Raw genomic sequence first — 14,715 nt, 5'->3', positions numbered from 1 at the left:
ATTTTAGCCGGTGAAAAAATGTAAAACGGCCGGGGTTTTGCTTCGGAGGAGGCGATGCATGTTTTTGTGGCGGTTTCACTGCTTGAAACGGCCGAAAATGGGAGATCGGTGGAGAGAGAGGGAATCGCCGGCGAGAGGAGAGAGAAGCTCTAGGTTTTGCTACGGTGTGGACGAGTGTATGGTGCACTCGTGCGTCTGAAGCCTGATCACCGTTGGATCTCGGATGAACAGATCTTGCGGCTGTGATTGGTTTGATCTTGAAGTTGATCGGACGATCAGGATTGAATGGGCTACGATCTGGTGTGTCGCGGTGTACCGAGTGATTGGTACACCTGCTGACGTGGCGCAAAGGATCGAAGGGCAGATTATTTGAAAGACTAAGATTGATTTGGGTTTTAATCTGGTGTGGTAAAGCCTATTGTATCCTAAGAAATCAAAGGCTCAGATCTAAACACTATTAGATCTAACGGTTGAGATTTTTTGGTATTTTTCAATTTGTTAAAAAAAAATTTAATATGTTACTAGGGTGTAGAAAAAGTATAAGAAAAATGAATATTACCCAAATAGTAACATAAATGCTCGAATTCAGAATTGAAATTCACAATGAATTTTTTATCTTTTTTTCCATCCCCTCTGTCTTGATTTCATTGGCTATTTATAGCCAATGAAATCAGATAACAAATCACGTGATTATGAAAATAATCACGGCATTGTTAAAATTTTCAACGTCCATCGATTACTATTTGTTTTATTATATATAATAATACTAAGTAATAATAATAATATTTATTTATAGGGGTAAAAATTAAAAATTCAAATCAGTATTATAAAAAGTTTTTCATCCGCTAAAAATAAATTTTAAATTATAAAAAAAAAATCTTTATACGGGTATCAACTCGGTGGACCAGGTTTTTTTGACCAAAAATACCAGTTTTGACCAAAAATAGTCTGAAACTCATTTTTTTATCGCGGTCGACATGGTGGGACCCGTATTAACCCGGTGGACTCGGTTTTGACCCGAAACAGCCCAAAACTCATTTTTCATCCCGATCGACATGGTGGGACCCGTAATGACCCGGTGGACTCGGTTTTGACCGAAAATGACAGTTTTGACCCGAAACAGCCCAAAACCCATTTTTCATCCTGATCGGCATGGTTGGACCCGTATTGACCCGGTGGACTTGGTTTTGACTGAAAATGACGGTTTTGACCCAAAACAGCCCGAAACTCATTTTTCATCGCGGTCGACATGGTGGGACCCGTATTAACCCGGTGGACTCGGTTTGGACAGAAAATGACGGTTTTGACCCGAAACGGCTCGAAACTCATTTTTCATCCCGGTCGACATCGTTTAACCCGTATTGACCTGGTGGACTCGATTTTGATAGAAAGATGTGGTTGACTCGAGAAAATATATTTTAGACTCTTTTTTTTCTTTTTTTTTTCTTTTTTTATATTTATTATATTTTTTGTCATGAATAATAAGATAAAATAACATTCAAAAAATTTTAGTGAATCCAAAATTGGGTTACAACAACACGCTAAAAGTTGAACGCGTTTCAAATATCTTTAAAAATTAAATTTTTTTTTAGAGGATGTTGAAAATGCTAAAAATAAGGCAAATATTTTTTTAAAATGTAATTTTTGGATTTTCTTTATTTTTTTCTCTTCTTTTTGGATTTTTTTAAAAATTTATCAAAACATGGGTCAGAATTGAGGAATAACCTAGAATTGGGTTATGACACATATCATGCTCACAAATTGAATTTTCGTTCCTCTTCATATATGTTCTTATGGCATAACTCGTTTCATTTTGGTTATCGCTGTTTTAATTTAGCATCTAATCGTATTTAGTTTCCCATCATGTTTGTTTTCATAAAAATATCTTTCTTTTTTATGAATATTGAACAAAGAACACATTCATCAGTACCCTCCACACAACCCACACACCTCCCACCCTTAAACTTCCCCAACTCTTTCAGCCTACCACTCCCCAACCTTGCCAAACCAGCACCCTTATTCTGCCCTTTATCGTACCACAACAGACCCCCCTACTTGACCACCAGCTCTACAACCACTTCATCCCTGTCTAGCCTTGTTATATTGTCACCATCTGCTTGTTTTTTCGATAATCATTATGTAGGGATAGGTTCTCCATCGATAAAAGTCCATGCTTCAAAGTCTGCCGCAACAGAATAGCCCAATTTTGCATTAGGTTCGTTGGTGTCTATCGCGCTGCCCAATCCCACAACAAACTCTCTAGTTAGCTTGTAATTCTGTGTAGATCTCTCCTTGTACCCTTTCCAACAACTTCCAGCTACAAGCTCTTTTCCTCTACAACTAGCTGCTTGTTAAAATCACATTATCCTCTGCCCTTAGCAACCAAAAATAGCACTGTCTGTAATAACTATCAACGCCTTTGTTACTTCCTTTAGTCATATAGTACCTCCTCCTACTCATGAACCACTTGTTTTTAATGATGCTCACAAGTATGAGGTGTGGCATAATGTTATGCACAAGGAAATTCAAACCTTATGGGCTAACAAAACTTGGACCTTAGTGTTATTTCACCTTTCAATGAATGTTGTTGATAGTCAGGGGGTGTATAGAATTAAATACAAAGTTGATAGAAACATTGAGAGATATAAAGTGTGCCTCATTGTTAGAGTTTTTACTCAATAAGAAGGTATTGATTACTCTGAAACCTTTAGTTCTGTTATCAAGTAGGCAACCGTTAGACTAGTCTTCTCTATTGCAATTTCATATGATTGAAAAATTCATCAACTTAATATCCATAATGCCTTTTTTAATAGCATTTTTTATGAAAAGGTCTACATGAAACAACCTCTAGATTTTGTTGATCCTGCTCTTCCCTCTCATGTATGTAGGTTGCATAAATCTCTATATGGTTTAAAATATGCTCTGCAATCTTAGAGTACTCGTATGAATAACTTTCTGTTATCTATTGGTTTTTATGCCTTCAAAGTGGATACCTCATTATTTATCTTCTCTATTGGTACTGATATTTGTTATCTTCTGGTCTATATTGAAGATATTCTGCTTACGGGTAGCAACTCTCTTATGCTTAAATGCCTCATATAGCTACTAAGCTCAGAATTCAAGCTTTGTGACTTGGATACTGTTCATTATTTTTTGGGTATTGAGGCTCAATCTACTATTGTGAGTCTTATGCTACTCTTATATCGTAATCTTCACCGTTATTTTTGTATATTGTCCTATACACATCTATATATATATATATATATATATATATATATAAATAACTAATAAATTAAACCTCTTAATTATTCTCAGCTCATGTCATACATTTAGAAATGAAGCTATTAAATTTTTATAAAGTGAATTTCTTGAATTAAAGAGTATGGTATTGGACGAGATGTGTCTACTTACGGGGATGGGTACAGCTTTGGCATCTAGTTCTTGGAGATGTACCTACCGACAACATGTTTCAAGACAGACTGAACCTTCACATTTAAGTTGAAATAGCACTGCCCGGACGTGTGATTACAGAAGTTGTGGATCCAATGCTTTTCAGAGAATACGAGGAAAGAGTAGTGCTCAATCCTCCTCTCATAGAAATAGGATGAACCATACTGAGAGTGGCAAAATCCTGGAATGTCTGGATTCAATTCTGAGGGTGGGAATTTCTTGCTCTGCCGAGTTGCCACCAGAGAGGATGGATATGAGCAATGTTGTGTCTGAGTTGCAGCGGATTAGGGACTCTCTTTCTCGAAGCATGATGCGTGGGCAGCATGAAATTGTTTCGGTGCGGCCACAAGGTAAAGCTCCATAATGAGAATACAAACTCAACTCCTGAACAAACCAATTAAGATTATTAATGATTCCTAACAGTGTTGTCTCATTCTGTAGATTGGTAAATGAGAACCTCATCTGTTCAAGGAGTCAAAAATTATCTTAATATTCATGGAAGGAGTGGCGTTGCCGATGCATATGGTTATCTTCCAGCATTTTCCATTTAAGTTTATATCCTCTATACATATGTTTGCTCAAAGAGTGCACAAGTGTATTGGACATGAGCACTTTTAACATATATTACGGACTTGTGGTAATAAATTTTCTTGTATTGTAATAATTTCTTGATAGAAATTTATGAAGTTGTTATGGTATTGCACTAGAAGCTTTTTTCCATCTCTCATGATTGCAATCTATATATGCATTTAAATTCGTTGTCGAGCAGAGTTAAAAGTTTTTGGTTATTAGAAGGACTATAAGCATAGATTGCCCCCACGTCCTCGGAGGTACAAGAGTCAAGATAGTAGTGTTCTTAAACTAAACCGAATTGACTGATCCAGCCAAAAAAATCGATGAACATATGTCTGCTAAAGATTCTATATCACATCCAAAGTTTTGCTTGGATCAAGAAGCAGGTGGACTAATCCTATAAATGAACAACATGTTTGCATAAGCTTTTCTTGTTGGGTTTTTTTTTTTCCTTAACCAAATTATTATACCTTTTTATTAAAAAAATATTGTCTGAAATTTAATATTTTTCATCAAGTTAGTTTTTATAGAGAAATCAAAATAGTATGATGGTAGAATTAAGGGAAAAAACAATAATCTGGGTTAAAAATTGAGATCACCACAATAATTTGAAGATGTATTTGAGGTTCGCAATTTATTTTATATACAAAACCATTTTGTTTTAGCACAAGCATCAGAAATTCTTTGAGATCTTTTATTGAAAGTCTATTCCTTCCGAATCCAACAATACAACCTGTTCATGATCTTGACTAGCGGAGAGTTATGGGAACCTAGGCAATTTTTTTCCCTCTCTTCTTGCTGATTTCCAGAATAGGTCAACAATTTGGAATGTTTTTTATCATTCAACAGTCCACATGCATTAATGTAAAGTAGGGTATAATAAGAACACCCTCTGCACTCTCTCAATTTGTGCTGGCTCGTCTCCACGGTGAAGGTATTGTCAGTCTGGCAGTTTGTGCAAGTTTTTCTTTATTTTTGAAACATAGTTGTAACAAATGTGTCTTGTGTCGGCAATTATTGTCTGGGATTGAGATAATTGAGAATGACATGGATAGAGAGAATATAAAATTTTTATTTTTTATTAATAAAAAAATATGAGTTATTATTTAATATTTTATTTACTAAAAATTATATTTAGTTTTATAATTCAAATTTAATTATATAAAAACATATATTAGCACTTCTAATATATCTTACTCGAAACAATTTATATTATTTATTTGTCTAATATAAATTAAGAAATTATTATATTTTATAATTATTGATCTATTTAAAATTAAAAAAAATCTTTTTTAATAAGAAGATCATTATATTATCATGTTAAAAACCTAACTATTCTAATGTTAATATAAAAATAAACTGTTTTTTATTTAATATCAATATATCTTACTTATAAGTTTATAATGTGATATATTAACAAAATTTTATTGTGGTATTTTTAAAATATAAGTCAAAATCTTTTGAAATTTTACAAATTTGTTGTAAAATCTATGTAATATTTTTTTTTTAAACATGCAAAAATATTTTAGATTTTCTTTGACAAAGATGCTCAAATAATATTATAATTTTTTGCCAAATGTTATTTAAAATAAAATTTTATTTTTGAAAGAAAGATTTTTTGTTACTTTTTTATGGATGAAAATTATTTGTTTAATAACAAAAAAGCATCTCGTGTAAAGATCATAATTTTAAATACTAAATATGTGAATGTAGAAAAAAAAAAGAGAATTCAAAATTAATTGTAAAATAATCTTTCAAAAATTAAAAAAAATTAAAAATGATGAAGGATGTATTTGGCAAGACAAAAATAAAATATTTTTATCAAGGTTATTTTAATCAATATATCAATTGAAAATAAATTATCATTGACTCAAAACCAAATAATGACAAAACATCCATACATATTTTATTAATTTCACCCACTTTTATTAAATTTCATTTTACTTCAAAAAAATCAAAATAAACTGAAACATAACTCATGCATTAATATAATGTCTAAAAAAATCAATCTCAATCAAAAAATAATTTCACAATTTAACACAAATAATCACATCATTTCAAAAAATAAAATACACATCAAATCAAATTAATAGTATTGAAACAATCCAAATGTTATATAAAATAATAAATATTTGGATTCAAAAAATTCACAATATTATAGCAATTTATTCAAATATAATTTAAATTTATAAATTAACATTCCAAGACGTTTGAAATGTCCAGGATATATTAAAATAGACACTGAAAAACTATTGAAATAGTAACAGCACGTGTACCACGAGCCATAGGCAAATGTTAGAGGTGGAATTTGTTTTTTTTTAAATAATTTCTTAATGAATATATACCTTACCAAAGTAATTATTTCTACATGTTACGCATTATTTCAACATGTTATGTGTTCTGCTGAAACGATATGCAATGCTTTCGACAGCAAATGCAGTGGAACTTCCTCCACAGCAACAGAAACCAATGGGAATGCTTTTGAGAGAGTCTTCAAGCTTGACGATGGCCAGGTCAGCATGGCTCTGGTTGGAGCTAGAAAATGAGAGGATACCATAGCTTCCTTCAACATTATTTTTTATCGGAATTAGATGGGAAATTAATGGCCATCTCTTCGGACGTCAAATCATTCAGTGATGGGAGGCTGAGCTGATTGCCTGGCAATGACTGAAATGCCAAAAAGTTAGTGTGTATTTATATATTAAATGCTAACAGATGCGTTATAAAAAATATTTTTAATTAAAATAATGTATTTTTTAAGTTTAGAAAACATTTTAAGAAATAGCTTGAATTATAAAAATAAATACACCCTGTAACGTATCTTCACGAGAGCATGTGTTTCCATTGTTTTTTTAAAAAAAAAATTAAAAATAGAAGCTTTGCTGTCCCTGGTTCGATATATATAGTTTATTGTGGCCCTAGGTATGATTTGGACTAAGGATCCGTTCAAGAGTTTGCTAGCGTCTTGTAATGTATTTAAAATAATATTTTTTTAATTTTTTAATAACTCAAACTAAATCTTTTTAAATAATATTTTTAAACTAATGTTGACTGAAATTAATAAATTAGAGTTAATTATTTAAGCTTCACATGATTTTGATAGAGTTATTTAAATTTAATTGAATTAATTTTTAAAATAATAATTTTAAAAAAACTTATTTATTGACTTGGCTAAATTTAATAACTATGCTTATTTCAAAGGTTAATGGTGATGTCTCATGCTGAAATACTCAGCCTCGCTTAAAATTAGGTCATTACAAATTTTGTGAACAATTTTCATGGGGATAAATAGCACTTTCATGGTCTCTTTTGTTTCTAATTTTATTCATTTTAACCCTCTATTAAGTTTTTGGGTACACCAACCCTTACTCTTTTAATTTGTTGTGATTCAAACATTTTCAGCACTTATATTTGTAAATACAACAGCTCTTTTTTCGTCATATATATTCAGGATTAATATCTAAAAAGTGACTCAAAGCATAAGCTTTTAGTGAAGAGGTGAAAATGGCAAAAATTAAAGATATTCTTGACAAAATAATGTAATTTACAACATAATTAGTACTTCTGTGTCAGTGAAATTGTTGGGTTTAAATCCATAAAAGGAAAATAAGGTGATATCCTTATAATCTAGTTAGCAGAATTGAACCATTTTCAAATGATTTTTTTGTTTTAAAACATACTTTTCATGCTACAATTCACAATGAAAGAAATGGTCCTAGTTTCCTAAACTCGCTTTAAATTAAGGTGAGTGTGAGCAATTTTGGCTCTAAGGAGACACAAACTCCAGTCAAAGCTGGCTGCAAAAATTGGAGTTTATTAAGGGGAGAAGTAAGCCATTTTAATAGTGGCGGTGACCCCTTTCAGCTCCTTCCGACGCCTGAAGCTATAGGAGTCAAACATGATCGACTCACAGGTTCACAAGGCCGAACTGACCCCTTTTCTTGGACTTTTCTTCACTGATTCCACCATCTGTAGACACCACATCCAACTTTCTACCATTTTATTAAGTTAATCCTGATTAGACAGTGAAAAGGACACTAATATTTGATTTTTATGTAAAGAACATGGATTTTGACAAAGCCTTGTTTTAACTACTATATTTAATTTTTGTTGGAAATATTTATTTTTAACATTAATAAATTAAAATGATTTGAAAAATAAAAAAATGTTTTGAAACAACAAAAATTCAATTTTTAAAATACGTTACTTAGGCCTTAGGCCGTGTTTCCATATTACACCTTTAAGTGAATTGTATGGATCACTTGGTAATCTTTACTTGTTAGCCTATCTAAATTTGATTTTAAAAGGATATAATTTTTTAAAAATAATATTTTTTTAATATTTTATTTTAAAAAATCTTAAAATAATAACATTTTAAACTAATCTAATCCCACTTGACTCTGAATCGGATCTCTTAAGTCAAGTTATTTCCCTGCTAAATTTAATAAATTTTTTTAATAATTATAGATATTCAAATCAGTTTATATATATTTTAAATAATTTTTTAGTATTTTAAAATAACAATAATATAAATTTTTAATAATTTTAATATTTGTAAAATTTAAATTAATAATTTTTAAATAATAAATTTAAAATCTGATTAATTAAATTCTACACCGTTCATGATTTTAAATTTAATAACTTTAGTTTTGATTTTAAATTTAATAATTGTAGTTTTAGCTTTGAGGTTATGTATATTTAATCATTTTAGTTTTGTGTCCGTGGACACTACTTTCTAGGTTTTTTAAATAATAAAGAAAACATATTACCTTGAGGTTATGCATATTTAATAATTTTAGTTTTGAGTCCGTGGACACTAGTTTCTAGGTTTTTTTTTAAATAATAAAGAAAACATATTACCTTCAGGCTATGCATATTTAATAATTTTAGTTTTGAGTCTATATATTTGGACACGAGTTTCTAAGTTTCTTAAATAAAAATGAACACATATTACCATATTAGAAAAAAAAACCCTCATGTCAAATTATAAAGTTTCAAGAATCTTATTCTTTCATGAAAACAAGACACCATATACGCCTCTCTACAGAGACGGTAAGGTTTGACATTTCAAGGAGCTGAATTTGTCTTCATTATGGACCACCAGTAGACTTTGGAAGGCGTCGGCTTCTTAATTTAAAGAGACACGACCCCCGCAACAAATTAACATGGAAAGTGACTACTCAAATGATCACTACCAGCGACTGTCCACCTTCATTTTGTTCTAGGTAAGAACATATGCCATGAACATGCCTGCATTCTCTTTTCGAGCCAACCTCCATTGCTAGGATTTCATGCAGAGAAAAAGAACTCCCTAGTGGCTCAGATTCACAAGAAATTTATCTTTCGTAGTCTCGAACCAAATGATAACGTGGAGCCGATCGAGGGTCAAAAACCTAGATGTTGGAGTGACAATTATAAAGCAAAAGAGTCTTGAGATTATTAGGCTACTTGCTCATCAAAAAGATGGGAGCACCTTAACGTCGTTCGAAGCTAACTTTCGATTGGATTCCTTCCCATTGAGTGGAGGAAATAAGATTTTCAAGAGACTCTAACCTATAAATATTCTTGTTTTTGGTCTTTGAGGATACGTTTTAAAGATATTTTTGATAATTTGAAGTAAGATGATTAAAGAAATATTTATAATTATTCATCTACTAGAACCTGGAGGTAAGTTTTAAAGGGTTAACTTTATTAATCCAATAAATGAGGTTAAATGTTAACCCTGAGAAATCTAGAGAAATTATATGTTTTTCACTTCTCCAATATTTATAGTATAAGAAAGATAAACATAAATATAATAAAGAAATATAAGAGAAAAAAATTAAAAATATTTTTTTTATAAATGAAAATATAATTATTAAGATTTATATAGGAAAGAATGTTGGAATTTGTACTTCTTTTTCATTTTTTTAAAAAACTTAAAACTTTCATTCTTCTTTACTGCACTTCTTACCTTTGGACCCATAAATATAAATTATTTGATATTTATCATAATATCTATTAATAATCCTCATAAATTTTTTCCAACTAAGTTCAAACTCTCTCTTAACATTTTATCCCTTAAAAAATGTTTCACTCCCTCGACACTTCATCACTAGGATTTCTTTTCTGAATTTCTAACTTCAAGAAACTCATCCGTGATTCAGAGCTTTTAAAGGGGAAAGAAAACACCATCTCCCACAAAAGAGGAAAGTAAGAGCGAGAATCCAAATCTTTGATCATCTGGCCGAAACAGAAGGAACAAGATTTTTCATCAAGTTACATGATAAAGCTAAGGATAAAGGACTCATAGTTACATATAAGGCAGCACGGGATATGTAGCATGTATCAATTTCTAGCACATCCAGCTGATTACTCGTAAATTTTAGAGGTATTCGAGATCTGAACAACGTAAATCTTTGGTCAGAACGAGAGAAAACATAAAAATACACAGCAAAAGAGGAAGAAGCAGATTCTGCTGAGAGACCTATCAGCTTGCATTACATGCCTTCTCACTCTTGGGCTAGCAATTCCTGCGAGATGATACGAATTTGGGTAACTCTGCATGTTGGTTATCGAGTTACCAAAAACCCTCGCGTAAATCATTTCGCCAAACATCCCAACCACTGGATCAGCCATGTTTATTGTAGTGCCCCTTGGGCTATGCAAAGGGGAAGCAGAGTGACTCCCTGTCTGGGAATAGGGGAGTTGTGACTGATGTGGATAATTATGCCGATGATGAATTTGCTGTACTGGGCGTGGACTGCCTGTGGCGATAGGTGTTCTCGGCGAGTCAAACCCACAGGCAAGACCAGGAGGTCTTCGTGGAATGATTATACCGACATTTGGGGCTTTTTTCATGGAGGGTTTTGTGGTTTGGCCCCTGCCAAAGAGAGGAACTATTGTGGATTGGGAAACTTCGGCTTTGCAAACAGGACATTGCTGTTGTGGCTGCTGATCTTGATTTTCAGCAGAGATGCTCTGGGAGTGAAGCCATTTGTATATGCAGGGCCAGCAGTAGAGATGACCACAAAGTGTGACCACCGGATCCTGCACGGAATCTAGGCAAATATTGCAATCAAAACCATTGGAGGGGCTATCGTCAGAATCTATGGCTGTCTTAGGAATAGGTTTCCACTTCAGCAATGATGGCTTATATTCTCTGTTATAGTCATTCTGAGCATCGGTTTCGTCCATGTACTGCTCTGTGGCCATAGCGTCCGTTCACGTCAGGCTTTTTTGCTGCTTCAGATCTGAAATTATGCCAAAGAAACAGGATTAGGCATAAATCATTGGATCAAAATCACTTGCAGTTTTCTCTGCTACCAAAAATGCTTTTTTTTAGCATTATATAAACTGAATTTATGAATGGCAAGTAGCATAAAATGGATCTAACATAAATATACTCTAAACCAAAATGAGTAATTCTGCAAAGTCATTAGAAACATAAGATCAAAGAAACCCAAGCCTTTGGAGGAGATTACCAAAAACAATACGTCAAAGAGTTTTAGCTAAGCGGGTGGAGTGTTCTTATCCTTTTAAAGGCCTATTAGGAAAGAAGGAAGACACCGATTTTATAGATTGCAAGCCTGGATGAGATCTGCACATACAGTTCCTGTAGGTGAGAATTAGGCCAACATAAGGTCACCTAACTAAATTTCACAAAAGCTAACATCCAATCAACTTAATTATCAGCCATCTAACTACCTTCCTTTCTCACCTTAAATAGGGGACGCCTAAACATCTAAGAATTAAACCCTCGAAGAAAACTGTCTTTTCTCAAGAAGATCAACTACCTCTATAGAATAGTCATTAAAGTTTTACTAGAGATTTTTAACTAGAGGTTTTTAACTCGCTCTGATTATCTTGGAGAAGTGAAGGATTATCATCCCAACAGACTCATGGATATATAGCCATGAGATGACACGAAGATTCAATAGACGAATACTTGCAAGAAACGCCAACCTTCTTCGAGGATAACTTCAGTAACAAATCAATAGTTGTTACTAAAAGAAAAACAACTGCACATGGTTTTCTAACTGCAAACAAAAACTTCTCTAGGTGCAGCCACAAAAATACAAAATTTCTCAGGCCCTTTTCAGATTACATAGCCACTTTGTCACCACCGGGTGATAGGAAAAGAACAAAGAGGATAAGAAGGAAGGTAGCAAACAAGAAACAAAACCGATACCAACTTGGAAGAAATTTAAGTTTCCATGCCTTGGTAACCACAAAACTTCTAACATCAAAGGAATTGATGATTCTTCCACCCCAATAACAAAGCTAATCCCAAGAAAACTAATAGGGCCGGGGTGATCCTTTCCTCAACCCTCTCGTAAATGAAGCCTCTAGACAAAATCTTCTTATGAATCCAATGACTTCATGAATCCAATGACTTCAAGTGATTCCTTTCTAAATAAACATGCACAGGCTAATGTTAACAATTCAAGAATCACTTCCCTACTTAGAATTCAAAAGAAAAGGAACTTATCTTGAAACACAGTTTCATCAATCATGACACACATAAACAACAGCTCAATCTTCACATTGTAGAAGCCAAAAACAACAAAAAACCAAGTTTAAGAAAGTATCCCTTAAGCAAATTGTCAGACTAAAAAATGAATTAACTCATTAAAACAAATCAAAGATCCAGATTTTCTTTGTAAGGACGGAAAAATGCAGAGCAAAACAAGAGACAGACAGACATTAAAGATAACAAACAAACAAAGAACATATACCCAAGAATTGTCAAGTCTGATTCTGTTTAATAAAGAAAGAAACACTTGGCTCTCTGCACAAAAGATTAAGAGTTTCTTTATTGATCAAACATAGCTATTATGGATTAATAAAGAAAACAAAAAAGAACACAGCTTTCTTCAACAACAGAGAGAGAAAGTTATATCAATGAATAGAGCAGAAAGATGAACTGTGAAGGGACTAAATAAGTTATGGCGCAATGGCTGTGATTGAGAGATGGAGAGATAACGGTGGTGATGACAGGGTGGGAAAGAGAGGTAGCAAAACAGACAGATATATAAAGAGAAGGATCACATAAATAATATACAGAGAAAGTTTATTATTATTATTATTATTATTATATTATATATATATATATATATATATATATATATATATATATAAAGATAAATACAGCGCTTCTTGTACGCTCACGTTACTAACGTGGCTTTCGCTTTCGCGCTTATGATCATATTTATAAAACCGGTCTGCCAGGTCCGTATCTAAGATGGGAGTCACAATTATAGTTATCAAACCGATTGGTGTTGACCCGATAAACGGCCGGAGCTTAAGTAATACGGGTTAATTCAGATCAATCTAAATTAATTTGAAAATTTGAATAAATATTTAAATTTTTAATATTTTATATAAAAAAATTAAAAAAAAATTCATGTGAATATAAACTATATATATTATAAATACTGAAATTTAAAATATTATTTCAAAAGGTTTTTTACCCTGTATTAAAAAGATATTATATTATCATTATCCTACATTAAAAAAATACTATACTATCCTTTTAATATAAAATATTTAAACTAAAAAAATTTATTTTATATTAAAAAATATAATTTTTTTCTTGTAAAGATAGAGTATATATATTAAAAGGTTTCAAATCCCACATTAAAAAAATAAAACATTCTTCTAGTATTTATATAGTAAATTTAAAAAAAATTAATAACTAACTAAAAAATATGAAAAAAGAGGGGTCTTTAGCCCAGAGAAAACATATTTGAAAAAAAATATAACATGGGTCTCTACTGGGTTTTACCTAATCGACTTGAGAAGTTGACTGGGTTTGACCATTTTTCATTCTTGTCGGTCTTTTATCTTACCCGGACCGGTCTAGTAATCGAGTCCCAGATCAAGTCGTCGAGCCGGTCCACGTTTAATAACTATATTCACAATACCATATTAATTTAAAATGATTTTATTTTATTTTATTTTAAAAAATATTCAAATGATATTTTAAAAAAAAGTTTTAAAAATTCAATCTAAATCTCATCTAAAACTAGGTTGATTGGATCACATATTAACTGACGAGGTCATCTAAATTCGATCAACTCAATTTTTATTTACAATAACTTGAACTTCTTCTCTTTAATGTAAAAAAATTTAAGCTTATAATAGAAATTTTGAATACATATAAAAACAGTTCTAATAGAAAAGAATCAAAGACCCTTTAATTATAAAATTAATATTTTTATAAAACAAATATTAAATAACTTAAAAGAGCTTTAACTTTCATGAATAAAGATGTTTGTTTTTTAGCTTTAAGTTTGATAATGCTATAAAATCTAAGTATTTTTAACTTAAGAGATAAGAAGTTGTGACCTAAATGGTTCAAGAGATATTTATATCTTTTGAACCTTGTTGTTTCCACAAAAAGAAATAGTCAAAAAGTCCTTTGTTTTTTACAATATTAATGAAATCAAATATATCTTATATATCATTAATGAAATGATAAATATGCTAGGTCTTTTAAGAGATTTTATATATACCTATAAACATAAAGAAATTATTAACTTAGTATGAACAATTATTCTACATAGAGAACCATAACGGTATATTATGTCTTTAACATTTATATTATAGTGGATTGTTTAGAATCAGGTATAAAGTCTTAAATTTAATAATGTCTAAGTTCTTTAAGTTTGGAATGTTTGCAGGATCCACATTACTTTAGACTTGGCTCAC

At 31.5% G+C, this 14,715-nt stretch overlaps 2 protein-coding genes and 1 long non-coding RNA gene across 6 annotated transcripts in view; 2 read left to right on the top strand and 1 right to left on the bottom strand.

Annotated features, from left to right (window-relative positions):
• LOC105109790 (LRR receptor-like serine/threonine-protein kinase EFR) overlaps positions 1 to 323 on the top strand; it is a 2,549-nt gene extending 2,226 nt beyond the window's left edge. Inside the window, exon 3 of the mRNA XM_011004605.1 lies at positions 232 to 323. Within this exon, the coding sequence (XP_011002907.1) occupies positions 232 to 323 (92 nt within the window). The remainder of the gene's footprint in view (positions 1 to 231) is intronic.
• A 3,120-nt stretch (positions 324 to 3,443) lies between these two features.
• Positions 3,444 to 4,156, top strand: LOC105109786 (uncharacterized). Its single transcript, XR_839330.1, has 2 exons — positions 3,444 to 3,800; positions 3,892 to 4,156. It is a non-coding gene; the product is annotated as an uncharacterized LOC105109786 (long non-coding RNA).
• A 6,016-nt stretch (positions 4,157 to 10,172) lies between these two features.
• Positions 10,173 to 13,055, bottom strand: LOC105109785 (E3 ubiquitin-protein ligase RMA1H1-like). 4 transcript variants are annotated; one of them, XM_011004600.1, is made up of 3 exons: positions 12,741 to 13,052; positions 11,487 to 11,602; positions 10,173 to 11,255 (listed from the first exon to the last, which is right to left on the bottom strand). In XM_011004600.1, the coding sequence occupies exon 3, from the start codon at positions 11,215 to 11,217 to the stop codon at positions 10,426 to 10,428; it is 792 nt and encodes a 263-aa protein (XP_011002902.1). In that variant the 5' UTR covers positions 11,218 to 11,255; positions 11,487 to 11,602; positions 12,741 to 13,052; the 3' UTR covers positions 10,173 to 10,425. The 4 variants fall into 4 exon arrangements, with proteins under 4 accessions (XP_011002902.1, XP_011002900.1, XP_011002903.1 ...); XM_011004598.1 differs by lacking the exon at positions 11,487 to 11,602 and having other exon boundaries at positions 12,741 to 13,055; XM_011004601.1 differs by lacking the exons at positions 11,487 to 11,602; positions 12,741 to 13,052 and adding an exon at positions 11,968 to 12,734.
• Between the last annotated feature and the right edge of the window lie 1,660 nt (positions 13,056 to 14,715).

Source organism: Populus euphratica, unplaced genomic scaffold, assembly GCF_000495115.2.
Source record: "Populus euphratica unplaced genomic scaffold, PopEup_1.0 scaffold228.1, whole genome shotgun sequence".
Classification (NCBI taxonomy): domain Eukaryota; kingdom Viridiplantae; phylum Streptophyta; class Magnoliopsida; order Malpighiales; family Salicaceae; genus Populus; species Populus euphratica.
The sequence above is the reverse complement of the archived record's forward strand: the minus strand, read 5'-3'. Positions and strand labels throughout refer to the sequence as shown.